Here is a 27443-nt window from a genome sequence, read left to right on the forward strand (position 1 = left end):
TTCTCCTATAAGAACCTTGCAAAAGGTCTAGGAACTTGGCCATATGGGGTATGCCGACCGTAGTACTCCCCCCCACGGTCAGACCTGACTATCTTAATCTTTAAATTGTGTTGGTTTTCAACTTCTGCCTTAAATATCTTAAATTTATCCAATGCTTCTGTTCTTTCTTTGATCGGATAAATATAGCCATAACGGGAGTAATCATCTATGAATGTTATGAACGAATCATAACCATCCACACTCTTTACATGAAATGGACCACAGATGTCTATGTGAATAATCTATAGAATTCCTGCTCTTCGTTTGGCATCTTTCTTAATTTTCTTTACATACTTTTCTTTTATGCAATCTCTGCATTATTCTAAATCTGAGAGCTCTAATGGAGGAAGAATATCATTCTTAACTAGTCTTTCTATTCCCCCCTCGAAATATGGCCTAAACGACAGTGTCATAATTTTAACTACGCATCGTGAGCTCTCTTTCGTTTTCTGTTTACATCCGCAGATGAGGATACATTCACATTGTCGCACGTAACGTTCCTATCATCGCATACAATATTCACATCATCACGTAGTGATAACAAATAAAGCTCATTTTGTAAGATAGCAAGACCAACACATGCATCATTAAAAGTTATCTTGCATTTGCCATTTCCAAAATGGCAATCATAACCATCATTGTCTAAACATGACACACTAATCAAGTTCCTCTATAACGAGGGAACATAAAAAACATCTCTAAGTATGAGGTTGAAACCATCAGCAAGCTCTTGAGAAAGTCGCCAACGGCTTTAACTTCTGCTCGGACTCCATTTGCGACTTTAACGTGTCTTTCGCTTCTTTGCGTAATCCTCGTCGAACGGAATCCCTATAAAGAATTAGCAACATGAATAGTTGCACCTAAGTCAATCCACCAAGTAGATTTCGAATATTGTACATATAGGGATTCATTTATGAACGTAATAATGTTCTCACCTTTCTTTGCCATGATCATATTTAGGTAATCAGGACAATCTTTCTTATAATGTCCTGTCTTCTTGCAGTAGAGATATTGATCTTTCTCTACTGTGAACTTGTTTTGCTGAGGCTGATGCAGCATGGGACCCTTTCCTTTTGATTTTGAGGAGAAGTTAGTATTAGGATTCTTTTTCTTATTATCTTTTAGATAATTAATAGAGCCACCATTGGCAGCTTTCATTCTCTCCTCCTCTTGCACACACATAGCCATGAGCCTCTCCATGTCCTATTTCTCGGGCTGTATGTTATATTTGACAACAAAAGTGTCAAACTCTTTTGGCAAGGAAGCAAAAACCAAACGGATAAGAAACTCATCCTTGAGAGCCAGATCCATTGGTTTTAGCTTGGATGCCAAATGGCTCATCCTTAGTATGTGCTCTCTTATGCCACCATTGCCTAAGTATCTCTCTGTCACCAGCTGCTTTATCAGCTAGGTAGCATATGTCTTTGAAGAACCAGGGAACTGACTCTTTATTCCTTCGAGATACTCAGTGACGGTGTCACACTCTGGGATTGAGCCCACAATTGTAGGCTCAATCGTGTTCTTTATCACAGTCAAACACTTCTTGTTGGCAGTGATCCATTTTCTATGCTCAAGGTCATAGGACATTCTTTGGGATGCAAAATCCCTCTCTCTGGTTGCCCAAGCGGCATCAGCCTCGTTTGTCTCTCTCACCGGTGCCACAGGCTCTGTGGGACACGGTGTGGTGACTACCCAGTCCACCTCAGCGAGGATGAAAGCTAGGTCGATCTTTTTCTTCCACTCAATGTAGTTATCACCTTTTAGAGTCGGGATCTCTTTGATACAACTCATCAAGTTGTATCCGCCTGAAAACACGATTCAAATAGAGTGAGAACATAAATTTAATAATAACAATTGCATGCTTTAGTTCCAACGTTGGTCAAAATTAAAACATACAATTGTCCTATACACTAATTCTACATCACCGTTGGGCAGAAATAAAATTAATGCAAGACAAAACATCATAATATTGCCATTAATCAACGTTGGTCAGAATAATAATAATATTATAATCAATTAAAACATATCCATTTTTCAAAATTAAATTCTCCCGTTGGTTCAAATTTAATAATGAAAATAACATCTTTAAATACGCAGCGGAATAAATGAACTCATTTTCTTGAATTTTACCCACAGGGAAATTCTTTTTCTATTTTCTTTTGAGCCAATTTCTATTTTTCAATTTCCTAGAAAAAGACAAATATGAAAAACGGGCTCTTGCTCTTTCTTTCTCGGCCCAAAACGGCCAAAATCAACTCGGCCCACGGCTGTGCGTGGCGCTCAGTCGCACCTAGGCCGCAACCTGGGCCTGGGCCGGCAAAGCGACTCGGCCGCGCGCGCCCGCCTGGGCCGCATCGCTGGCCCGCTTGATCTTGGCCATCCGCGCCGATCCGACGGCCGAGCGGTGAGCTCGGGTGAATAAAAAACTCGCCGACGCTGGCCTCCACAGAAACCCTAGCTCACTTTCTCCTCTGCTCTCTCTCTCTTCGCCGCTCTCTCTTCTCTCTTCAGCACCGCAGCACCGAGCGATGAGCAGGCAAAGCAGTGGAGCAACAACAGTGGAGCAATGGCACCATCACCGGCCCCCTCACTGGCGTGCGCGCTCCCCAGCGGGTGAGCGCGCCACCGTCGAGTGGCCTGGCCGCGGTGCCTCTTTGGCCGGAGCCCGGCGAGCAGTGCCCCCGGCTCGGCCCTTTCTTTTCCCTGCGCACCGGCGTGACAGCAACGCTGCGCAGCGGCGAGGTAGGTCTCCCTTTCCCCTTCTTCCCCAATCGAATTTGGATCTGCTTGCTCTTCTCGGTTTTGACCGATTGGGATGGGTTAGGGTTGAACTGTGTTAGGGTTAGGGTTTCGGGATGGCACTGTTTATCTTCCCTAGAGGGACTCTACGGTTTTAGGGTTCGGCATCTTACATTCTTAAGGCCGAAAACCCTCTTGTCTTTCTTTTACCCAGTTAGGGTTAGGGTTCATCCGAACCCTCTTCTTTTCTCACATCCGAAGGGATCGAAGTTAGGGTTCAACCGAACCCTTTGTCGGCCAAAACCCTCTTCTTAGACCCGCACTGGATCTAATCTACTTTTTCCTTTTCTAATCGGTTTACCCGTTCTAGATCTAAAATCCTATAAACCTGGCTCTGATACCATTGTTATACTATTCAGATCGTCTAGGAGTGGATCAAGCCGAGGTGTTTGATGAATCAAAGACCTAGGATACATTCTAGTGCAGCAATAGAGAGACAGAGAGGGGTGGATGAGGTCTGACGAATGTGACACCGCGGAGGGGGAGGGTTCAGAGGCCGCCATCGGGTTCGTTGGTGAAGTTTGCGCACGGGCAACGATGCAGTAGGCGGCGCAGCCGGTGGCTTCCCGTCACTAGTTGCGCCCCTCACTTAGATCAGGTTTAGGGTTTGTCGGTGGGGAGGTCGGCTCAGGTCAACCTCGTGATAAGAGCCGCCGGCCCCCATCTCTTTTTATAGCGCAGGATGATAGGAGCCCTCCAGCCATGGTGGGCTGGGCGCCCCCAATCAGGGCGCGAGTCAAAGGCCCAACTAGGCCGTTGGGTCCAGTTAGGTTAGAGATCAATCTAACAGTTAGACCTATAGCATCACTAGGAGCATAGATCTAGCCGGGTACTTGCTGTTGAATAGAATCATAAATTCTAGAACATCTACCAGTGCAGTAACAGTATGTAGAACGAGAGAAAGGAAAGGGTAGAAGATGGACGTGTCAAACCCAACACCGTAGTGGAGGAGGATCCGCTCGCGTCCGTCATGGAGTCGATGTCTGTGCTAGGGCAGCGACGGTCGGGGAAGACGGGTGGCGGCGCAGTGCAGTGGTGACGGTGACGCAGTCCGATGGCGACGCGGCTGGTGGCTTTCCGTCACTGGCTGCGCGCCCTCTAGATCAAATTAGGGTTTGTCGATGAGGAGCTCGGCTCATACGAACCTCGTGACTTGAGCTGCTGGCCCCCACCTCTATTTATTGCGTAATGTGACAGAGACCCTCTAGCCATAGTGGGCTGGACGCCCTTGATCAGAGCATGGATCAAAGGCACAACTGGACCGTTGGATCCCGTTTGTGATTAGCTAACAGATGGACGAGCTGCAGGACTGGCTGGTGCACTACAGGCAGCCCGTGCATCTGTGCGACACCTACGCGACGTGTGGGCCTTTCACGGTTTGCGACGAGGCCGCCGACCCGATCTGCGGCTGCATGAAGGGTATCTCTTTGAGCTCGCCCATGGACTGGGAGCTCGGGGACAGGAGAGACGGGTGTGTGAGGAACACTCCGTTAGACGTCTACGGAAGCGGCGGCGGCAGCAAGACGGCATCGGCTCCCACGGATAGGTTCTACGGCGTGCAACGCGTCAGGTTGCCTCATAGCGCGGAGACAGTGCCGGCTGCGACGAGCGGAGAGTATTGCTCACGAATCTGCTTGGGCAACTGCTCTTGCACTGCGTATTCCTATGGGGAGCGAGGCTGCTCTGTCTGGCATGGCAAGTTGACCAACGTAAATCAACAGTCTGATGGTTCAGATGATGGAAATGGGGAGATGCTTTACGTCCGTCTCGCTGCAAAAGACGTGCCAAGCAGTGCGGCGAGGAAGAAGAAGAATTGGAATCGCCATTGGTGCAAGCGCTGCAGTCTTGGGGCTCATGGTACTTGCTCTGATGATGGTCTGGAGGAGAAAAGGGCAGTGGTTTTCTTGCAGTCGCACGCCAGGAAATGCTCGAGGCGGCGGCATTGGGGTCATTGCATTTCGATATGCCGATTTGCAGCGCGACTAAAAACTTCTCTAAAAAGTTAGGGGGAGGCGGTTTCGGCTCCGTGTTCAAGGGGTACCTGGGTGACTCGTTCACCATGGTGGTAGTGAAGAGGCTCGACGGCAACCATCAAGGAGAGAAGCAGTTCAGGGCAGAAGTGAGCTCGATCGAATCATCCAGCACATCAATCTAGTCAAACTGATCGGGTTCTGCTGCGAAGGCGATAAGAGGCTACTCGTGTATGAACTATGAATACATGCCAAAGCACTCCCTTGATGTTCTTCTGTTCAAAAAGGCTAGTTTCATGAATTTCAGACTCCGTTTTCATTTAATAGAATTTAAAAATTATTTGCTCGCAAGTTCGTGGTCATGTCTCGACGTGAAGATGTGTGAAATTTTTGGTCTATTTCTGCATACGGCCTCAACTAACACTTACTAACATGAATATCATTTTTGCATTCATGAATTGCCATTATTCGACACACTTGCAGTTCAAATTTGCATTTGTCGAAAAAATTCAAAGAAATTAAATAAACTAAAGAAATATAGCAAAATTTCATAAAATTGTGCCAACTTTCAACATGTAGTCTCATTTTATGTAGGGAGGCTCGATAAAAAGTTTGAAGACCAAAATTGAAAAAAAATAAATAAGTTTGCCTAGTGTGCTAGCTAGACACTAGGCAAACTGGCCTCTTTGCCTAGTGTCTCATGGAAGACACTAGGCAAACTTATTTTTTATAGTGTTTGCCTAGTGTTGGGTTATCGACACTCGGTAAAGTTAATTTTCAGTTTATATTGTTTGAGTGTTCTTTTATTTAAAAAAAAATCATAGTTCAAAAACATTCATATTTGCCCAGTGTCAGATCTAGGACATTAGGCAAATCAGTAGAAGACCGGTACTACTTGACCTGGTCGGTACTACCGGTAGAAGACCGGTACTACCGCTAGGCCAAAAACCAGCACAACTGTGAAGACCTGTAGTATCGATGAATTTCCGGTACTACCGTTCAAGCCGGTACTACCGGTAGAGTACCGGTACTACCGGTAAGTCAAAAACTGGCTCAGTTGTGAAGACTTGTAGTACCGATGTACAGCCGGTACTACCGGTCAGGCCGGTACTACCGGTAGACGACCGGTACTACCGGTAGGTCAGTTTTGAGCAAAAACACTGGGTACGAACTACCGGATGTCAGCCGGTACTACCGGTCATACCGGTACTACCGGTCAAACAGCGGTAGTACTGCTAGGTCATTTTTCCACTGTTTTGTGAAGACCGGAAGTACCGGTACTTACAACCGGTACTACCGGAGACACTTCGAAGAAACCCAGCAGTGAGGTGTGCCAGGTATTTACTCTATTTTTATAAATAAATTTTGCAGTTGAATTTTTTTTTTGCCTAGTGTTAGATCCTGGACACTAGGCAAAGCAGGATATTCAACACTTAACTTATCCTTGCACCCAAACCCGAACCCCAGGCCCAGAGCGCGCGAGCTCTTTCAGCGAAAAAAATTTCGCCCGCCCGCCCGCGCCGCTGGAAGTCGCCCGCCCGCCGCCAGCGTTCGCCCGCCGCCTACCCGGCAGCTGGGGCGCCCCGCCCGCCCCTCCATTCCGACCGCCGCGCCCGCCCTCCATTGCTGTCCGCCGCGCGCGGGGGGCCTCGCCCGGCCGGTCCGCCAGGGCGCTGCCGCGCGGCCGCCGGCGCCCCTAGCCCGGCCTGCTCGGCGGGAAGGCTTTGGCCACCGGGCGGCCCGTGGCCAGGCCCCTGCGCAAGGCCCCTGCGCCGTCCCGGGGCCCCCCGCGCCGCCGGTCCGGCAGCAAGGTGCCGCGGCCCATAGCCTGGCCCCGCTCGCCAAGGAAAGGCACGGCCGCCAGGCAGCCCCTGGCCGGCCCCCAGCGCCGTCCCCTGGCTGGTCCTGTGCCGCCCCATGGCTGGCCCCAGGGAGAAGGTGAGCAGCAGTAGAGAGGGAGGAGGAGGGAACAGAGAGAGAGGAGGAAGGTGGAGAGAAGAGGAAGCCCCATCGATCTGCTCCCGTCCGTCGGTGCCCTGCTTGACATTCCGTCCACCGACGTCTTGCTCTGGTGCCCCACCCCATAAGCCAGCGCCTTGTTCCGGTGCGCCTCCTGCCGGCCTGCAGCCCCGTCCGACACCGCGCCGTCTCTTTGATCGATGACTAGCACGCACGAGGTTCGTCGACCACTTTTGTATTCGATACATGGTGTATGAGAAGTAGTGGTACAAATATGCATAGGATGGATAAATGATGATGCTGGCGGTGATTGTGCTAGTACTAGTTGTTGTTGTGTTAGTCGATGTAATTGCTTCCCTTGATATATATGTGTTTAGCGGCTATCGTGCCGTTGGTTCATTGCAGGTTTTGAGAATCTCACCGTACAGGGGAGGTGCTGCCGAAATTTTTAGACGTCTTAATTCATTTTGTTTTTATTTGCAGGAAAAAGAAGGTGAGAAAGGAGCAGAGGCGACCTCGATCGTCTTCCTCACCGGTGTCGGTCTGCCTGCACCGCGTCGCCTCGCCACTGCACCGACCCTCCACGGCCCTGCTAGCCTGACTCCACCGCCACCTTAGGTATAACCCCTCTTTCCGTATCATGGTTGTAGGTGGCGAAGCCCAGTTAGGCATCTCCTGTTCGAAATACATACGGTTGGAGGTATGTAAATCTTTGCATATCGATAACCATATGTGTTTCAAATTGTCCACGTTTTTTTGGACAGCCCGCGGCTGCGTAGATGGATTAGTTTTCATGGTCTGCTCCTATCCGAGATAGAGTTTCGGTATCACCTCCCTGTTGTTCTCCGGATACACTCTCCTTGTCAGGACATGTATTTGGAGAACAACGGGTAGGTGCTGCCAAAATTCATTCTTAGATAGGAGTAGATCATGAAAACTAATCTCATTTACGCATCCACGGGTGGGATTAGGGCCTATCCTCACCTATTAGATGGTAGGAACACCGTGTAGCTGCAATTGATGCTTATATTACTCACTGATATATATGTTAGAGGACGGATGACCGTGAGTGGATGTACACGGGCCACAGAAGCAAGGTTGATTTCACCAAAGAATGGATGTGCAAAACAGATGAGTTCTTGGAGTCAGCTTTTGGCGAGGCTGGTGGCAGACCTATTAAAGCTTTGTGTCCCTGCAGCAAATGTGCAAACAGAAAAAGGCAAAACAAGGTGAATGTGGGTAAACATCTAGTGAATAATGGGTTCACGCCAAACTATACCTGGTGGGTCCACCATGGTGAAGGCCATCGTATGAGAGAGGAGGTAGTGAGACCACGTCTGGAGGGTTTCGATGCTGATGCCGGGGTAGCGGACATGTTAGATGACTTTCATGAAGCACAGTATGTTGAAGGACGTAGGTTGGAGGAGATGGATGCAACAACAAAGGCATTCTACGACATGATGGAGTCAGCATAGAAACCCCTACACGATAGGACAACGGTTTCTCAACTAGATGCCATTGGACGTGTAATGGGGTTCAAGTCCCAGTTTAGCCTGGGTCGAGAAGCCTACGATGGTATGTTGGCCCTCATTGGCAGCCTGCTTCCTGAGGGCCACATTCTACCAAAGAGCATGTACGAGTCTCAAAAAGTGCTTCGTGCACTTAAAATGTTGTATGACCAAATAGATGCTTGTCCGAAGGGGTGTGTCCTATTTAGGAAAGATCACAAGGATGCAAAATACTGTCCAAAGTGTGAATCCTCCAGGTACCTTGAGGTTGACTCTGGTGATGGCCAGAAGAGGCAGCTTTCTATCCCGTTGAAAGTCCTTCGGTACCTTCCGTTCTTACCAAGGATGCAACGTCTATATATGACCGAGGAATCCGCGAAATAGATGAGATGGCACAAAGAGGGCAAACAATACAATCCAGACAAGATGGTACATCCCTCCGATGGTAAAGCATGGAACCACTTTGATCGCATTCATAATGACAAAGCTGAAGAGGCTCGTAATGTACGTGTTGCGCTGGCAATAGATGGGTTCAATCCTTATGGTCAGATGTCTGCTCCATACACTTGTTGGCCCATCTTCATTATCCCCTCAATCTCCCCCCCGGGGTCCTCCTTCAATGACAGAACATCTTTTTGTCATTGATAATTCCTGGACATCCGGGGAATAACATGGGTGTGTACATGGAGCCTCTTATTGATGAATTGATCCTTGCTTGGGAGGACGAGGTATGGACATACGATCGGGCTACAAAGAGAAACTTCAAAATGCGTGTTTAGTACCAGTACTCCATGCATGACTTCTTGGCATATGGGATATTCAGCGCATGGTGCATTCATGGGAAGTTCCCATGCCCAGTATGAAAGGCAGCTCTGAGGTTCATTTGGTTACAGAAGGGTGGCAAGTATTCGTCATTCGACAAACATCGTCAATTCCTCCCTATGGACCATCCTTTTAGACAAGACATAAAGAACTTCACAAAAGGTGTCGTAGAGACAAATCCTCCACCACACATGATGACTGGTGCCAAGGTTCATGCTCAGATAGATGCTCTCGTGGCCAACGAAGGAGGTGGTTTTGTGGGATATGGTGAGCAACATATGTGGACACATAAGTCGGGCTTGACGAGGCTCCCCTATTTTAATGATCTTCTCTTGCCACATACCATTGATGTAATGCACACTGAAAAGAATGTCGCCGAGGCACTTTGGGCTACACTCATGGACATTCTTGATAAGTCCAAAGACAACCCTAAGGCTAGAGTCGACCTGGCAGCATTATGTGATAGACCAAATCAACATATGCGTCCTCCTAGAGGCGGCAAGAAATGGATAAGGCCTAAGGCCGATTTCATCTTGAGCAGAGACCAAAGGAGAAAAGTACTTGAATGGATCCAGAGGTTAATGTTCCCTGATGGATATGCAGCGAATCTGAGGAGGGGAGTGAACTTATCTACTCTGCGAGTCCTAGGGATGAAGATTATACATTTAACCCAAACACATATGATGGAGAATTCTTCCAAGAAGAGGGGTTGGAAGGAAGGTTTGAGATAGACTTAACTGAAGCGATTGGAATGGAAGTAGACAATGAATGGGTTGATGCAGGCAACGTTGGAGACGAGGTGCTAAATGAGAAGGACTTACAAATGCTTGACCGATTACAGTTAGGCCAAGATAATGTTGACAACATCCCCCCTTCGGATAGTGTCGAGTATTTCGACATGATTGATAGTGATGATGAGACTTATGATCCAGCTAATCCCGATCATGAAGATTATTTTTAATACAAGTAATAATATGTTATTTTGTAATTTTAGTTTGTTTCTTTTGCCTTTATGTAATTATGTTATTTCTAATACAACATTGTTTTTTTGTTTTTGATTGCAGGTGATTGATCAAAGATGGCGGGCGGGCGTCAAAATAGGAGGGTCAGCTCGATCTACCAAAGAACACGCCTGGTAGACACCACTACAGATGAGGACCTATCGATGCCATCGTAGAGGAGGAGGAGGAGGAGCAGCACCGGTCGCAGGAGGCGGTCGTAGGAGGAGCAGTTACCACTGCCGCAGGAGGAGGACGAGCGGGTGGAGGACGAGGAGGAGCGGGTGGAGGACAAGGAGGACGAGAGGGTGGAGGACGAGGAGGACGAGCGGGAGGAGGACGAGGACGGGGAGGAGGAGGAGGTCGAGGAGGAGGCAGCAGCGGGTTCGGCTTCCTCTGGTACGCCGAGTGTGTACTTGTGAGGTCCCACGAGCCTCCCTACGTGGCCGATACCTTCTTACAGATGCCCGAAGATTGCACTCGACGGAGAAACGTAAGTAAATTAACATGTTTTCACTACTTCAAATGATATGTTCAAAAATCACACTAGAAGCTAACTATTATTCTTAATAACTTGTGCAGGGGCTAGACGGTTGTAGAGTCTGCAGGATGTCACACACGCAAGGTCAGTGGCATCCTTGGCCTTCTGGTCAAGGAACACTTCCCTGGCTTGGTCCAGTTCGCCGGGAGAGAGGAGCCACCCTACACGTTTGCCCACTACGCCAACGCCCCCAATGCTATAGATCTGCTTGGCAGGACATTCCCCAACAAGGCGGAGTGAGTGAAGGTTGAGCTATGGGTAAGTCTTCCTCGTACTACATTGTTCAATACATCGCATTCATTGGACATTTTTTGAAATAATGAATGAATACTTCGTGTGTATATGCAGGATTTCTTCAGACTTTAGGAAGGCTTTGAGGACACGGTGGATGTGGTGCTAACCAAAGCATGTAAAAGACTCGTGAAGCAGCTACATTACGAGGCACGCGTCCAGGCCATCATAACATACCACGGGTCCTACCTTGCAACGAAGGTCACAAAGAAAGAAGCAAGAGATATGGCACTGACCAAGGAAGAGTTCATGAAGGTAAATGTATTTGAACATTAATAATGTAGTGCTGATAGCTTTAATTTAACTTCTTATATGTCATATACTTCATGGCTTGTAGGTGGTTCCGTGTTGGTGCTCCGGGGATCCCCGATGCTGGGAGATGATGGTGGACAAGTGGTTGGACCCCGAATGGATTGCCCAGCATAAAGCTTGTCGGGAGCGCCGTTTGCAGATGATAGGTGTACCACACCATCAAGGCAACCGCAGCCTCAACGGATACACGCAAACTTGGGTACGAGAATCCATTTTTTATTATAACGTTGTATGTTGCATGATTTCTAATCATCTTGCTATTTTTCTCGCAGTCATCGTCGCATGGTGGGCAGCCGGTTACCTAGTTCATGGCATATGCCATGGCCCACAAGGGCAAGGCGAAATCCGACGTCTCCTACAACCTGGATGACCCTCCTTCAGCATACAGCAACGCGACCATCCATAGCCATCTCAGTCAGTATACTGAGATGGCAAGGGCGGTCCATGGGCTAGAGTATGATCCGAGCGCCCATGACTTTGACGGAGAGATCGTCATGAGGGTGGGAGGTGGCAAGAAGCATGGGCGGTATTGGATGGGTGATGGTGTCATCGACACGTCCTCTACTCCCACCCTCTCCCAGATCCGAGCACGGAGCACGAGCGCAAGCCCGACCATATGTCCACGGCCAACCACTGCTTCGCACCTTGTCAACAAACTCCAGGTAATTTCTGTTTTATTCATTGCTTATTGATATTTACATACCTTTGCCTTACTTTAACATTGGGGGTCAAATGTTGTAGGCCAAACTGCTAGAAGAAAGGAGGCTTCGCGAGGAGATGGAAGCGAGGGCGGTGGAAGAGCGGGAGGCCCAATGATAGAGGATAGAGGAGCTGGTGGGGTTTGTGTCCACTCTTGGCGCCGCTATGGGGCGGACCATGCCAGCTAGCCTAGTCTTGCCACTTCCTCAAGCAGCTACTCCTGTGAGTACCAATATATTACTTATTATGTTCCAACCTGACATAGGGCACACTAGAAAAAATATGCAATCTCAAACATACAATATGGTGTTGGTGGTGACGGTGGTTGTTGTTGTGGTGTGGTGGTGGCAGTTGTGGTGTTTGGGTGGTGGTGGTGGTGTTGGTGGCGGTGTATTGATATGTATGTTCTTGACGGTCATCGTGCCATTTGTTTTCTTGCAGGGTTTGAAAACCCCTCCGTGCAGGGGAGGTTCTGCCGAAATTTTTTATTGACGGTATCCTTTTCATTTTTTTCAGCATCAATCGGGCGTGGCATCGAATCAAATTGGAGGGTCGCCGGCTTCACAGATTGGAGCGTCGCCGGCACCACAGCTTGAGCCAAATCAAGTGAAAGGGTCGCCAGCTTCACAGATTGGAGCGTCGCCGGCACCATAGCTTGAGCCGAATCAAGTGGAAGGGTCGCCTGGAGCATCAAACCACGGGCCTCTTCACCCTTGACAATCGTCGTGATCAACTTGTTGTGAACTTTGTTAAGAAATTTGGTTGTGCACTTATGAACTTGTGAACTTGTGGCACATTTGGACTTTTGGTATGAACATGTGATATATGTGAACATGTGGTTCTTATTTATGATTCATGTGATATATTTGTGGTGTTTGAATATGATTTATATTTGTGTCGCAAATGGAATAATCAAAAAAAAAATCAGTTTCTGGTTACTTTGCCTAGTGTCAGGGGTCTGACACTAGGCAAAGGGGCCACACGTGGCACACCTGGGAACAAGCTTTGCCTAGTGTCAGAAAACTGACACTAGGCAAAGTAGGCAGTTTGCCTAGTGTCAGAGGCCTGACACTAGGCAAAGCTTGGCATATTTGCCTAGTGTAGGTGGCCTGACACTAGGCAAAGCTTGACATATTTGCCTAGTGTCGGACGCCTGGCACTAGGCAAACCTTGCATACTTTGTTGAGTGTCAGACCTCCGACACTAGGCAAAACGTCCGTTACGATTTCCACCGTCAGTGGAATACTTTTGCCGAGTGGTGTCCTTGACACTAGGCAAACACTTTGCCGAGTGTCCGAGGTTTGACACTCGGCAAAGTGCTCTTTGCCTAGTCCGCCTCTGCCGACCCTTGTTTGCCTAGTGTGACACTAGGCAAACTGTTTGCCTAGTGTTTCTGGGCCTTTGCCTAGTGCCTGCGGCACTAGGCAAATCCCGCGATTCTAGTAGTGAACCTCAGGTACCAAATAGCCGTTGGAGTAGCAAGAGGCGTGGCCCACTTGCACACGGGTTGTCGGGCTGCTATCATACATCATACACTGTGACATCAAGCCAGAGAACATATTCCTCGACGCCTCGTTCCTACCTAAGATTGCGGATTTCGGGATGGCAAAGGTCTTGGGAAGAGAATTTAGGCCCTGTTTAGTTGCACCCCAAAATGCCAAATTTTTCAAGATTTCCCGTCACATCGAATCTTTGGACGCATGCATGAAGCATTAAATATAAATAAAAAATAAAATTAATTACACAGTTTAGACGAATCTTTTAAGCCTAATTAGACTATGATTGGACACTAATTGCCAAATAACAACGAAAACGCTATAGTAGCGTTTTGCCAAAAATTTTGGCATCCAAACTGGCCCTTAGCCATGCGATAACTACGATGAGAGGAACCATCGGATATCTTGCACCTGAATGGATTAGCGGAAAAGCTGTTACATCGAAAGTGGATGTTTACAGCTACGGGATGGTCTTGTTTGAACTGATATCCGGGAGGAGGAACTCAAGCCAAGTACCTCAAGGACGGTGACAATTCAGAATTTTTCCCTCTGCATGTCGCGCGCAGGCTTCATCAGAATGGAGAGATCGAAAGCCTGGTGGATGCAAATTTGCATGGCGAAGCCAACCTTGAGGAGGTTGAAAGAGTTTGCAAGGTTGCTTGCTGGTGCATTCAAGATAGTGAGCTTGATTGACGAGCCATGGCCGAGGTGGTGTAGTTTCTTGAGGGTCTTTCTGAGGTCTACATGCCTCCGGTGCCAAGACTGCTCAATACTATCACGGGAGGGTCGCCAGTGCCGGTGTACTACCTCGAGTCAGGAGAATTTGTTGTTTCACACGAGCAAAATGAATAGCAAGCAAATCAGGCCTGGTTTAGTTCCCAAAAATTTTCACCCCAAACTATCACATCGAATCTTGCGGCACATGCATGGAGTATTAAATATAGACGAAAACAAAACTAATTGTACAGTTTGGTTGAAAATCGCGAGACGAATGTTTTAAGACTAATTAGTCCATGATTAGCCATAAGTGCTACAGTAACTAACATGCGCTAATGATGGATTAATTAGGCTTAATAAATTCGTCTCACAGTTTTCAGGCGAGCTATGTAATTAGTTTTTTTATTAGTATCCGAAAACCCCTTCCGACATCCCCGAAACATCCGATGTGACATAAAAAAATTTCATTTCACGGACTAAACACACCCTCAGTTGCCTTGTCTGCTGAAACGTCAATTTTCTTTGACTGGAGGTAGTAACATTTAGTTGCACTTCAAACATATTATTAAGAAAACTTTCAGCGATTCATGGAAAAATTGTGGTTTGCATCTTATATAAATAAAGTTGTCATTTGTGATATGCTAGATCTCTCTTCAACCGAGAGGAAATTGTCTTAAAAACAGACTAAAGCCAAGCGCGGCGTTGCCGCGCTCTTGTTGGAGGAAACCTGCCAGTGAATTTAGCCTAGTTCTTTTTGCTTGACCGGCTGGTTAATTTCTAAATGATCTTAATGGTTTCAAAGCTTGTGTTCTTGTCGATAAGGCTTAAAAACCTCCAGTGCTCCTTGGTAGAAGACTGCATGATAGGAGCCTCAGGTACCAAATAGCCGTTGGCGTAGCCAGAGGCCTAGCCTACTTGCACACCGGTTGCCGGGACTGCATCATACACTGTGACATCAAGCCAGAGAACATACTCCTCGACGCGGCGTTCACGCCTAAGATTGTGGATTTTCAGATGGCAAAGGTCTTGGGAAGAGAATTTAGCCATGCTATAACTACAATGAGAGGAACCATCGGATATCTTGCGCCCGAATGGATTAGCGGAGAAGCTGTCACATCGAAAGTGGACGTTTACAGCTATGGGATGGTCTTGTTTGAACTGATATCTGGGAGAAGGAACTCAAGCCAAGTGTACCTTGAGGATGGCGACTACTCAGAATTTTTCCCTCTGCAAGTTGCACGCAGGCTTCATCAGAGTGGAGAGACGGTTGGAAGCCTGGTGTCGATGTTTCGGACCGGGGGTCCTCAACCAACCAGTAAATGTGAACTGCGTGCCCCTAATCCCAGATGGTGATACAAAGAGACACAAGGTTTATACTGGTTCAGGTAATCGATGCCCTACGTCCAGTCTGAGAGATCGATCTTGTATTCCTTGCACCAAAGTGCTTGTAGTAGGGGGTTACAAGCTAGGTGTGAGAGGGAGCTAGCCCCAGGTCTCGGTGAGGTGTCGTGTAGGCTGCTTGAGACGTTGCTCTCAGGTGGCTGGGAAGTGTGTGTGTGTGTGTTACACGGTGTTATTCCTCTTCCCAAATGGCCCAAGTCCTCTCCTTTTATAGTTGAAGAGAGGACAAGGACAGTACATGTGCTAACTACACGGCGTCGTGCAAACAGAGGTGGCGCGTCCGAGCCCTGTGGCGGCGTGGTCGTTGGAGTGGTCCGTCCTTGGAGCACTGGGGCGGCGTGCTGGTCACATCCGATCCTGTGCGTCATGGGAGCTCCAGGACTGCCTTGGAGTGGGTGCGGCGGTGAACGTGCGAGCCGCTGTGGACTGACTGTGCGCGAGGCCGAGGCTCGGTCGGTGCCGAGGCCGCACCGCAGTGGGGGGTCTCGGCGGACACGAATCCTGAAATAGCCGAGACCTTGGTGCATAGTGTCGAGGCCCTGAGAGAGCGGTTGATCTGGTGCGCTAGCTCGGAGGCGGTGATGACCCGGGCCAGGCTGTCCATGTAGTGTTGTTTTCGAGGCGGGGATTACGGGGCACAGTGTAGTGCGGGCGCTGATCGTGGGCACAGCGTCAGAATACAGTGACCGATAATCCTCGCCGTGCCCTGTCTCAGCCGGTATGGCGCCGATGCGACCTCATGTTCCGTCGGCCATCCCACGGTGTCGAGCCGTTGTCCGGCTGAGATTGCGGGAGTGGTTGACATATTAATGGGACATGACATGTTGTTGGGAAGACCGGCCGAGGCGGGGGCGACGGGCTATGGATAAGCTGGCCTCGCACGAGATGGAGAACAAGGCCTCGTGCGAGACGAAGAATAAGGCCTCGCGCGAGGTGGAGATTGCGTCTCCTTGCCGAGGCCTTCCGCAAGAGGTCTCACGCGAGGCGGAGCTCCTTGCTGAGGCCTTCCATAAAAGGCCTCGCGCGAGGTGGAGATTGCGTTAGGACGCCGAGACCTCCTATGCGAGGCTCGAGGCGAGACGGAGAGCCTGGTGGGCTCGGACGTGGCCGGTGAGGAGCCCATGGCTTACCTCCTAGCTTTGTTTTTTTATGGGACTTAAGTGACCCTTTTGATGTTCGCTCGGGGTACCCCGTTCTACGATACCCGACAGTAGCCCCCGAGCCTCCGGGGGAGTGCGTGCACTCTCCCTGAGGGTTTGCCAAGGCTTGGTTTGTAGCCACTCCCGTAGGAATTGGGTTTTGTTTCTTGAGGTTTCGGTGGGTGCGCGCGAGCGCACCCGCCGGGTGTAGCCCCCGAGGCCCTGGAGGAGTGGAGTTACTCCTCCAGGGGCTTTTGTCGTTTTCGCGTTTGAGTGAGGAGTTTTTATCGTATTTGCCGAGCCCACAAGTGCAAGTTCGGGTCATGGGGGTCTCGGCGAGGTTGCAGGAAAAGCCCTCTAGCCTCCGTACGGAGCGAGAGGTCTGTCAAGGGTCCCTCAGCTTTTGGTACAACCCTCACACTTCCTTTTCGCTCGGAAGGAGGGGTGGAATGTGCCAGGCTACCCTCGATGGGCACGAGCGTGGGCACTTCCGGTGAGCTGTTATCGGGTGAGTCCGAGTGGAGGCCCATGCCCCATTCGCTAGGGGATGGCTAGCGGTCTAGAGACACACTCCAAGAGTACCAGAGGGTTTCTCTAGTGGGTGCCGAGGCCGTTCGCTAGGCCTCAGTGGCTCAGTGCCTCCCTACGGTGGGATCCCATTCGGAGACTTCCCTGCCGGTCTTAGACACGACCTAGGACGTCCTGAGTGATTGTTTGCTCAGGCCTCGGCCATTCGTAGGCTCGCCCCGAAGTCGTCCCTGACTCTATTGCCCTAGGGCAGCTGTCGAAACCTCTGGGGGCCTAGCCTTCGAACCCCTGGACCGTAACGGGCTTGGTGCCCTTTATCGTATTTGAAATGAAACTTCTAGCGTGGACTTAGACCGTTTGTCTTTGTCTTGGGTGCAGGAGGAGCCCCCGAGCCTCCGCCTAGAGCAAGAGGGCAGTCAGGGGTCCCTTGGCTTTTTTATTCGACCCTCACATATCCTTTTTGTTCGGATAGAGGGTTTGTTTGCCGAGCCCATTCGGGTGTGAGCGGGAGCCGCTGGGTCTCGGCAAGGTTGCAGGAAGAGCCCGTAGCCTCTGCAAGGAGCGAGAGGGCCGTCGGTAGCTCCCTTGGCTTTTTATACGTCCCTCGCGCATGAGGGTTTGTTTGCCGAGGCCCCTTTGGGCGCGAGCCTGGGTCGCGGGGTCTCGGCATATCTGCAGGAAGAGCCCCCTAGCCTCTGCATGGGGTGAGAGGGTCGTCAGGAGCTCCCCTATCTTTTTGTATGACCCTCACGCTTCATTTTCGCTCAGAAGGAGGGTTTGTTTTGCTGAGCCCCTTCGAGTGCGAGCTGGGGTCATTGGGTCTCGGCAAGGTTGCAGGAAGAGCCCCTTAGCCTCTGCATAGAGCGAGAAGGCCGTCAGGGGTTCCCCTGACTTTTTGTACGACCCTCACGCTTCCTTTTCGCTCGGAAGGAGGGGTGGAATGTGCCTCGCTACCCTCGGTGGGTACGAGCAGTGGCACTTCTGGTGAGCTGTTATCAGGTAGTCCGAGTGGAGGCCCGAACCCCGTTTGCTAAGGGTCGGCTAGCGGTCCGGAGACGCGCTCCAAGAGTAACGGAGGGTTTCTCTAGTGGGTGTCGAGGTCGTTCACTGGGCCTCGGTGGCTCGGTGCCTCCCTACGGTGGGATCCCATTTGGAGACTTCCCTGCCGGTCTCGAACACGACTTAGGGTGTCCCAAGCGTTTCGCTTGCTTGGGCCTTAGCCCTGTATAGGCTCGCCCATGGTCGTCCCTGACTCAGTTGTCCTGGGGTGGCTGTCAAAACCCCTTGGGGCCCAGCCTTCGAACCCTTGGACCATAATAGGCTCAGAGCCTGGTTCCTTCATCTGAAAGGAATAGGCCGGGGGGAATACCTTCCCCATTGGCTTGGCAACGGGTGGCGCGCCTTTTGAGGTGGTTTCCTGGGGAGGCGAAACAACGCCTGCTGCCGTAGTGGCCGAGCGTGACGTGGTGGATGGGACGTAACTGTTCCCGCAATTAATGAGAAAGAAGTGGGCGCGTGGGCGGCAAAATCGGCTCATGGTTAACCGCGCCGGATCGGGAGGAAACTTCCCCGATTTCATCGCCCGTTCGTTTTGCCTTCCCCCTGCATAAATACTCGAAGAGTCTCGCCCCTCCTCACCTTACCTTGCCTGCATTAGCTCTGCCTCCATCGAGCCGTCGCTAGAGCAGCGGGTGCCGGGAAGAAGAAGGGAGAAGAATGAGCCTAGGGAGAAAGCGAGAAAAAGCGAGAGCATGGGAGAGAGAGAAAAACTCATCGTCGCATCCGATCCCTCCATTGCACTCATGGCCGGCGACATCGTCGTTGTCGAGGCAGACCCCTGGGATCCTTTCGATGTTACCGTGGAGACACTCTAGTCGCTCGTCGATGGTGGACTCCTTCACCCAGTGACGGACCCCACTAGGCTAGAGTGGATTGCTCCGTACGGCAAGCCAGAGCCGAGGCCTCACGACGGCTACGTCGTGAGCTTCGTCTCCTTTCACGAGCGCGGCCTCGACGTCCTGGCGGATCGGTTCATGCGGGCGCTCCCGCACTACTACGGCGTGGAGCTCCACAACTTCAATCCCAACTCCATCGCTCAGGCAGCTATCTTTGTTGCTGTCTGTGAGGGGTACTTGGGGATTGCTCCCCATTGGGAGTTGTGGCCCCATCTATTCCGGGCGGGGCACACCACCAAGCCGACGGGCACGTCGGGTACGAGGAAGGCGATGAGGGCCGGCGGCTGCACTCTCCAAGTGAGCCAGGACCGCCAGCACCTCTACATCCTGTCCTAGCTCACGTCCTCCAACCGCCGGTGGTACACGAGCTAGTTCTACCTTCATAACGACGACGGAGGACTTCCCCCCTACACCGGGTGGATTGTGGGGAGTTGCCCGGAGAGATGGAAGTACGACGTCCCGAAGGATGACCAGCCCAAGCTGTAGCCGCTTCTGGAGGGGCTGGAGAGGCTGCGGGGCCATGGCCTTACCGTGGCTGTGGTCGTGGCTGCCTTCCACCGCCGGAGGGTGCTGCCGCTGATGGCTCGGCGGCGGCGGCTGTTCGAGATGAAGCCGGGTGAGCCCATTGAGGGCATCCAGATGTCCTCTTCCGCCCTTTCCGACGAGGAAATTGTTCGTCGGGTTGGGGAGACGGTAGAGGTGAAGCTGTGGGGCGGCAACCTGACCCCCATCACGATGCGACTGTCGCGGGGGTTCCTCTCGCTGGTAAGTCGTGTGCCACCGTAGCCCCCGAGCCTCCTCCATTTCTCCTACCTTCTCATGCGCGTTCGCCGTTCCTATAGGGGATGAGGGACGTGTGCGCCTCTCCACCGCCTGTCCCCGAGGACGCGAGGCGGCGGGCGATCAACCAGGCGCACGCCGATGCGCAGAAAAAGAGGAAGGACGCCGAAGCGGCGAAGCGCATGAAGAAGATCCTCGCGCGCGAGGAGCTAGACAAGCGCCACCGTCAACAAAGGAAGGACGGTCTTCCATTGGAGGAATCCCCATCGTCGTCGCTGTCGACGGAGGCCTCGGACAGGGATGACGAGGGCGAGGTGGGGCGAGGTCCCCTGGACCATCTCCCTGACGTAGTGGAGGTGGTGCCCGGGGTGTTGGCCAGCAGCCCGGTACTCCCGGGAGGAGGAGGAGAAGCGGACCCAGGGTCAGCGATTGCCCGCTCCGAGGCCGAGGCCGACACGCCCGGGGCGTGGGTGTTGGGCAAACGTGTCGTCAGCCTAGTGGGCTCGACGGTGATGGTGGAACAAGTGGCAATGGAGGCGACGCAACCGCCCCTGCAGAGGACCGACAGGGCGCCGGGGCCCTTTGAGGACCAGCCGGCGTCGATGGACACGGAGGCGATGCCTCTGCCGCCGCCACCGCCTTTGCGGATGAGGGTCACTGTGGTGAAGCGGTTGTCGCCCCGTTCGAGGTAGGTGTATCTTTGGTGGGGTCGTAGCGCCTTTCGTTCGCTCTTTGGTCCCGTGCTGACCCTGTAGGTGATTTTTCCTTAGTCGAAAGCTGCCTACGGACGAGCTTCTCTTGGCACCCCTTAAGGCGCTCAAGGTGAGCCCCGGCTCCTCCGCCCACTGGGTGGCGGAGGCACAAGCCGCTATACAACGCGGTGCGGCGTCGGCGAGGGCCGACCCGAAGGAGCCAGCCACCTAAGGAGGGGCTGCCGAGGTGACCCCGACATAGACGGGGGAGGGAGTGCTTCCGCCCCGCGAGGGCGAGGCTCACGAGTTGGATGGGGCCGGCGTGCCCTTGGTTGCCGAGGCCTTCGAGGTCTCCGAGGATGAGGCGATGGAGGCTGGGGCGCCCAAGACCGCTGAGACCGCAGCGGCGGGGGTCGGCGTTTCTGCGACCACCGAGGCCACGATGGTGGAGGCCAGAGCCCCCGTGACCATCGAGGCCATGACTGCGGAGGCTGGAGCCCCCAAGATCGCTGAGGCCGACGTGATGGTGGTGAGGCCGTCTGCCCAGGAAGCGGAGATGAAGGCGACGGAGGCCTTGGTGGCGCCCTTGGTTCAGGGCCCGCCGTTGTTACGAGAGAGCGCCCGGGAGGCGGAGGTCTATCCGATCTCCTCCGACGATATTTCTCGGGCACGGGGGGGTGGTTGACGTCGAGGAGACCGACGCTGTGGAACAGTCGGCTCCTACCTTGGGTGAGGGAAGCTCGGCCCTCGTGTGGGTGCGACCCGAGCCCCGCGGGTGGGAGCACCCACGCATACTGTGGCGGAGCCGGGATGACCCTGAGGGGGAGCCCCTGTTCGCTCTTGAGGACACAGCCGAGGGTGGGCGCTGGGACACCTTCGAGCAATACCACTAGCTAGCGGAGCGGTTGCTTCGGACGGCGCTGTCCGTGGTGGCCGACGAACTGCCCGGAGTCGCCTAGGTTCGCGTTTTCTTTTCTCGTGAGACATTGTCTTTTTCTGAGTTTTGTTGCAATCAATGACCCTTGTTCTGCTTCCCCAGGAGCTCGAGACCCGGTCCCTTAGGAAGTCGGTCTTTCTCCAACGGGAGAGGGACATCTGGGACCAGCTCCAGCGGCAGAAGGGCCTGCTTGCGGGAGCCAACGAGCTTCTGGCGGCGCGGAGCGCGGAGGTGGAGGACCTTTGGCTTTGTTGTGCCGACGCGAGGGTCGAGGTGGTCACGGCCCAGGGGCAGGTCACCCCTCTGACGGCGTGGGTCAAGGAGTTGGAGGAAGAGCTTACCCGCGTCGCCGGTGATCGGGATGCCTTTAGGTCCCAGGCTGAAGAAGCGACGGCCTTAGGCAAGGCCCTCGCTGGGCAGCTGGGGCAGAGGAGAGTGCGCACCAGCTGACGAAAGGCGCCTTGGATGAGGCCCTTATGGCGGTTGAGGCCTCCCAGACTAAGGCTGTGGTCTGGAGGGGAAAGACCGAGGATGAGTACTGTCCCCCTTGTTTTCTTCGTTTTTCTTGTGTTTGGCCTCCTAACTCCCTGATGTGATGCCGAGCTAGGGAGAGAGGTCTCCAGAGCTGCCGAGGCTTTTCGGATCGAGGCCTAGCGCCTGAAGGAAAGGGCCGAGGCCTCCATGGCCAAGGCCCAACGCTGGGGAGAGAACGTCGAGGCCTCTCGGGTCGAGGCCCGTCGATGGGAGCAGAAGGCCAGGGGTGAGTTCCACAGGCTTCTATCCCTTTTTTGGCTCACTTTTTCTTCGCACTCAACCTCACTCTGTTTCCTTGGGCACAGAGTTGGAGGCGGAGGTCACCCGGGCGGCCGAGGCTTCCAGCGCGGTGCAAACGATGCTCGAGACCAAGATTGGGGAGCACGAGGCGCTGAAACATGCCACCCTTTCCACTTGCGAGGCCTTGGAGATCGAAGGGGTTCAGTCAGGCAGCTCCCTTGGGAGCCGCTTGGTTGCGCTGAGCAGCCAGATGCGCGAGTGGCTCCGAGGAGCACTGCACACGGGTGTCAAGCGGGCGTTGGCCATCATCTCCTCTCACTATGTTGGCGTCGACCTCCCGGCCATCAGTGATGGCTATGTCTTGCCTGATGATGAGGAGGAGGCCGACACGGCGGTCACGAAGCTGATGGAGGCGGCGGAAGGCCCTGGCATGGCGCTGGCGACGCTCTTCAAAGAGGAGGTGGTTCCTCCCCTACCGTCTACCGATGCTGGAGGCCTTGAGCCTTGACCTGGGCCCTAGGGGCCATGTAAAAACAGAGTAGGAATTATCTTTGTATCATAACGCTTGTGGCCATCGAGGCCTTTCTTTTTGAAGTATTTGTGTTTCTTAGTTGTTTTTCTCGTGTTTCCGAGCCTCTGCCCCCTGTTGCTCCTGATCAGATTTCGTTTGCAAAACACCTCCTTGGAGCCTAAGCCGTCCCTTGGGCGAGAGGTAGTGAGGGAGTGCTGTAGCACGGAGGCATAGGCCGTCCCGTGACTCTATCGGCCTCTTGCTTAGGAAACAGACTTTGGTCCGAGGGGTTTTTACAACCGATTCATCAGAGCATGCTAGAGACTTGGTGTAGGAATTTTTTTGAAAAACGACTGAAGAATGGTGCGTGGGACTTAGGGGGAGTCCCCCATCTAGCCCCCAAGGGAGGCTTGGTTCTGTCGAGGCAGAGCCGAGTCTCCCTTACCGTGTTATTGTATTGCCGAGACCCACGATGGGCTCGGGGGGGGTTCTCAAAAAATTAGACCAACTAAAGAACACTTTTTAATTGTATTATGAGAAACAACATATACAATGCTTGGAAATTTAGGGATAAAAGTGACATAGTTGTTCTATGTTCCAAGCATTGGTGAAGATCTCGCCCTTCTCGTTGGCCAGCTTGTAGGTCCCGAGCTTCAGTACTTGGGCGATGATGTACAATCCTTCCCATGGTGGGGTCAGCTTGTGGCAGCCCTTGTTGCTCTGTGCTAGCCTCAACACCAGGTCACCTACCTTCAAGTCTCGCCCTCAGACGCGCCGGGCCTGATAGCGCCGTAGGCTCTGCTGGTATTTAGCCGAGTGTAGTAGCGCGACGTCTCGGGCTTCCTCCAATTGATCGAGGGCGTCCTCTCGGGTGGTGCGGTTACTTTGTTCGTTATAGGCTTGTAGCCTTGGGGAACCATATTCCAAGTTAGTGGGAAGGATGGCCTCGGCCCCATAGACCAGGAAGAAAGGCGTGAACCCCGTGGCTCGGCTTGGAGTGTTCCTCAGGCTCCAGATGACCGATGGGAGTTCGGCGAGCCATTTCTTGCCAAACTTTTTCAACCGGTTGTAAATTCTTGGCTTGAGGCCTTGTAGGATCATGCCGTTGGCACGTTCTACTTGGCCGTTGGTCCTTGGGTGTCCTACGGCCGACCAGGCCACACGGATGTCGTGGTCATCGCAAAACATCAGGAACTTTTTGCCGGTCAACTGTGTCCCGTTGTCGGTGATGATGGTGTTAGGAACCCCAAACCTGTGGATAATGTTAGTGAAGAATAGCACTGCCTGCTCGGATTTGATTCGATTGATCAGACGAGCCTCGATCCATTTGGAGAACTTGTCGATTGATACCAGTAGATGGGTGTAGCCTCCGGGGGCCTTTTGTAGAGGCCTGACCATGTCGAGCCCCCATACGGCAAACGGCCACGTGATGGGGATGGTTTGGAGGGCCAGGGCCGAGAGATGTGTTCGTCGAGCATAGTACTGACATCCTTCGCAGGAGCATAATAGCTTGGTGGCGTCGGCAACCACCGTCGGCCAGTAAAACCCTTGGTGGAAAGCATTTCCTACGAGCGTCCGAGGCGCCGCATGGTGCCCACAGGCGCCTGCATGCAAGTCCCAAAGCAGGGCTCGGCCCACCTCGGTAGTGATACATCGTTGGAGGACACCTGAGGGACTTCGCCTGTACAATTCGTCATTGTGAGGACGTAAGTCTTGGCTCGGCGCGCAAGCCATCGTGCTTCGGTCCTGTCGCCAGGAAGCTCCCCCCAATCAAGCCAATCGAGGAACGGGATTCGCCAATCCTCGTCCTGGTCAATCTACAGAGGCTCGGTGTTGACTTCCATGACCTCGGGCTCGGTCGAGGGGGTCTCGGCAGTAGAGGGCGCATCGAGCTTCTCCGTGGTTTCCACAGGTGGGCCCTCCTCTGTTACCAAGGTGTAGTCAATGGAAGGTTTGTGGAGGTCTCTAGCAAAGACGTTCGGGGGGACCGGGGCCCGTGCTGAGGCCATCTTTGCTAGCTCGTCGGCAGCCTTGTTGTACTTCCGCGTGATGTGGTTTAGTTCGAGACCATCGAACTTGTCTTCTAGGCGACGTACCAACTTGCAGTAAGCCTCCATTTTGGGGTCGAGGCAATTTGACTCCTTCATCACTTGATCGACGATAAGCTGTGAGTCGCCCCGGACGTCGAGACGCCGTGCCCCAAGTTCGATGGTGACTTGTAAGCCGTTGATGAGGGCCTCGTACTCGGCCACGTTGTTGGAGGCGGCGAAGTGGAGCCACACCATGTAGCGCATGTGTACTCCGAGGGGCGAGATGAAGAGCAGACCTGCGCCTGCCCCGGTCTTCATCTGGGATCCGTCGAAGTACATGGTCCAGCACTCCGTCTGAATTTGAGCAGGTGGTAGTTGGGTGTCTGTCCACTCAGCCACGAAATCGGCCAAGACCTGAGACTTGATCGCTTTTCGAGGCGCAAAAGTCAAGGTTTCCCCCATAAGCTCGACGGCCCACTTGGCTATCCTGCCTGAGGCCTCCCGGTTATGAACTATCTCCCCCAAGGGGAAAGATGATACCACAGTCACTGGGTGAGACTCGAAGTAGTGACGCAATTTGCGCCAGGCCAGGACTATGGAGTAGACCAGCTTCTGGATGTGGGGGTAGCGTGCTTTGGTCTCGGAGAGCACCTCGCTGATGAAATAGATAGGTCGTTGGGTGGGAACGGCTACCTGCCCCCTCGTCCTCCTCGCCCGCCCTCGGCATCCCGAGCCCGACGTGAAAACACTCACGAGTGGGGTCGTAGGTGCCCTCGTCGTCGGAGTCAGAGTAGCCGAAGCAGTAGTCGCTTGCGGCCAAGAAACGGCGCATAGCTCCAGGGTCGTGGAGTCCAGAGAAATCCACTCCGGGCCATGCCTCGTCTTGCTCCGAGGAGTCGACGTGGGTGTCTAGGTCGAGAGCGAAGCACTGGCGGCGTCCCACGGTATCCTCGTGAGCAGCAGTGTAAGCGTAGGCATAAGAGGCGGCGGCATTTCTCAACCCAAAGGGGTATGGGGATGGTGCCGCCGCCGGGCTCTGCTCCACCAGAGTTGGGTTCTCAGGGAGTGGTGGAGCGAAGCTTGATGACTAGGCGTTGCCGTGTGCCACCAGCGTTTTTTCCTTGTCCAAGCTCAGGCTAGATAGGTCCCCAACCAGGGACCTTGCGCCAATAGCTGGTCATAGGATATCGGCGGGGAGCGGCGTGTCACCCTGGATTCGCGTAGCGTCGGGGTGATCTTGCTCGCATCGTGCCTGGCGAGCGTGGCGAGAGCGGCCGCCCGGGCGCCGCATGCGCCTGGGCTGCCAGTGCGTGACTTCATCGTCGGTTGGTGGGGCTTGAGGAGTGAGGAGTACCATGTCATACTCATGCCCTAGAGACATGAACTCTAGGCTCCCAAACCAAACCACCGTGCCGAGACGCAACGATCGTACGGGGTCTGCCATCCAGAACTTACTGGGATGATGAAACTGACATGCAGAGGCCCCTACCTGGCGCGCCAACTGTCAGTGTTTCAGACTGGGGGGTCCTCAACCAACCAGTAAATGTGAACTGCGTGCCCCTAATCCCGGATGGTAATGCAAAGAGACACAAGGTTTATACTGGTTCAGGCAATCGATGCCCTACATCCAGTCTGAGAGATCGATCTTGTATTCCTTGCATCGAAGTGCTTGTAGTAGGGGGTTACAAGCTAGGTGTGAGAGGGAGCTAGCCCCAGGTCTCGGCGAGGTGTTGTGTAGGCTGCTTGAGACGTTGCTCTCAGGCGGCTGGGAAGTGTGTGTGTTACAGGGTGTTATTCCTCTTCCCAAATGGCCCAAGTCCTCTCCTTTTATAGTTGAAGGGAGGACAAGGACAGTACATGTGCTAACTATACGGCATCATGCAAACAGAGGTGGCGCGTCCGAGCCCTGTGACGGCGTGGTCATCGGAGTGGTTCGTCCTTGGAGCACTGGGGCGGCGTGCTGGTCACATCCGATCCTGTGCGTCATGGGAGCTCCAGGACTGCCTTGGAGTGGGTGCGGCGGTGAACGTGCGAGCCGCTGTGGACTGACTGTGCGCGAGGCCGAGGCTCGGTCGGTGCCGAGGCCGCACCGCAGTGGGGGGTCTCGGCGGACACGAATCCCAAAATAGCCGAGACCTTGGTGCATAGTGTCGAGGCCCTGAGAGAGCGGTTGATCTGGTGCGCTGGTTCGGAGGCGGTGATGACCCGGGCCAGGCTATTTGTGTAGTGTTGTTTTCGAGGTGGAGATCGCGGGGCACAGTGTAGTGCGGGCGCTGATCGTGGGCACAGCGTCAGAATACAGTGACTGGTAATCTCCGTCGTGCCCTGTCTCAGCCGGTATGGCGCCGATGCGACCTCCTGTCCCGTCGGCCATCCTGCGGTGTCGAGCCGTTGTCCGGCTGAGATTGCGGGAGTGGTTGACATATTAATGGGACATGACGTGCTGTTGGGAAGACCGGCCGAGGCGGGGGCGACGGGCTATGGATAAGCTGGCCTTGCGCGAGACGGAGAACAAGGCCTCGCGCGAGACGGAGAATAAGGCCTC

At 53.0% G+C, this 27443-nt stretch overlaps 1 protein-coding gene and 1 pseudogene across 1 annotated transcript; both read left to right on the plus strand.

Annotated features, from left to right (window-relative positions):
* Positions 1 to 27443, plus strand: part of LOC136507626 (G-type lectin S-receptor-like serine/threonine-protein kinase At2g19130) — a 51806-nt pseudogene that overhangs the window by 18792 nt on the left and 5571 nt on the right.
* On the plus strand, positions 7841 to 12556 carry LOC136506422 (uncharacterized). Its single transcript, XM_066501342.1, has 4 exons — positions 7841 to 8148; positions 11790 to 11901; positions 11981 to 12160; positions 12455 to 12556. Exons 1-3 carry the CDS (start codon positions 7841 to 7843, stop codon positions 12053 to 12055), a joined length of 495 nt encoding a protein of 164 aa, XP_066357439.1. The 3' UTR covers positions 12056 to 12160; positions 12455 to 12556.

Source organism: Miscanthus floridulus, chromosome 15, assembly GCF_019320115.1.
Source record: "Miscanthus floridulus cultivar M001 chromosome 15, ASM1932011v1, whole genome shotgun sequence".
Taxonomy (NCBI): Eukaryota; Viridiplantae; Streptophyta; class Magnoliopsida; order Poales; family Poaceae; genus Miscanthus; species Miscanthus floridulus.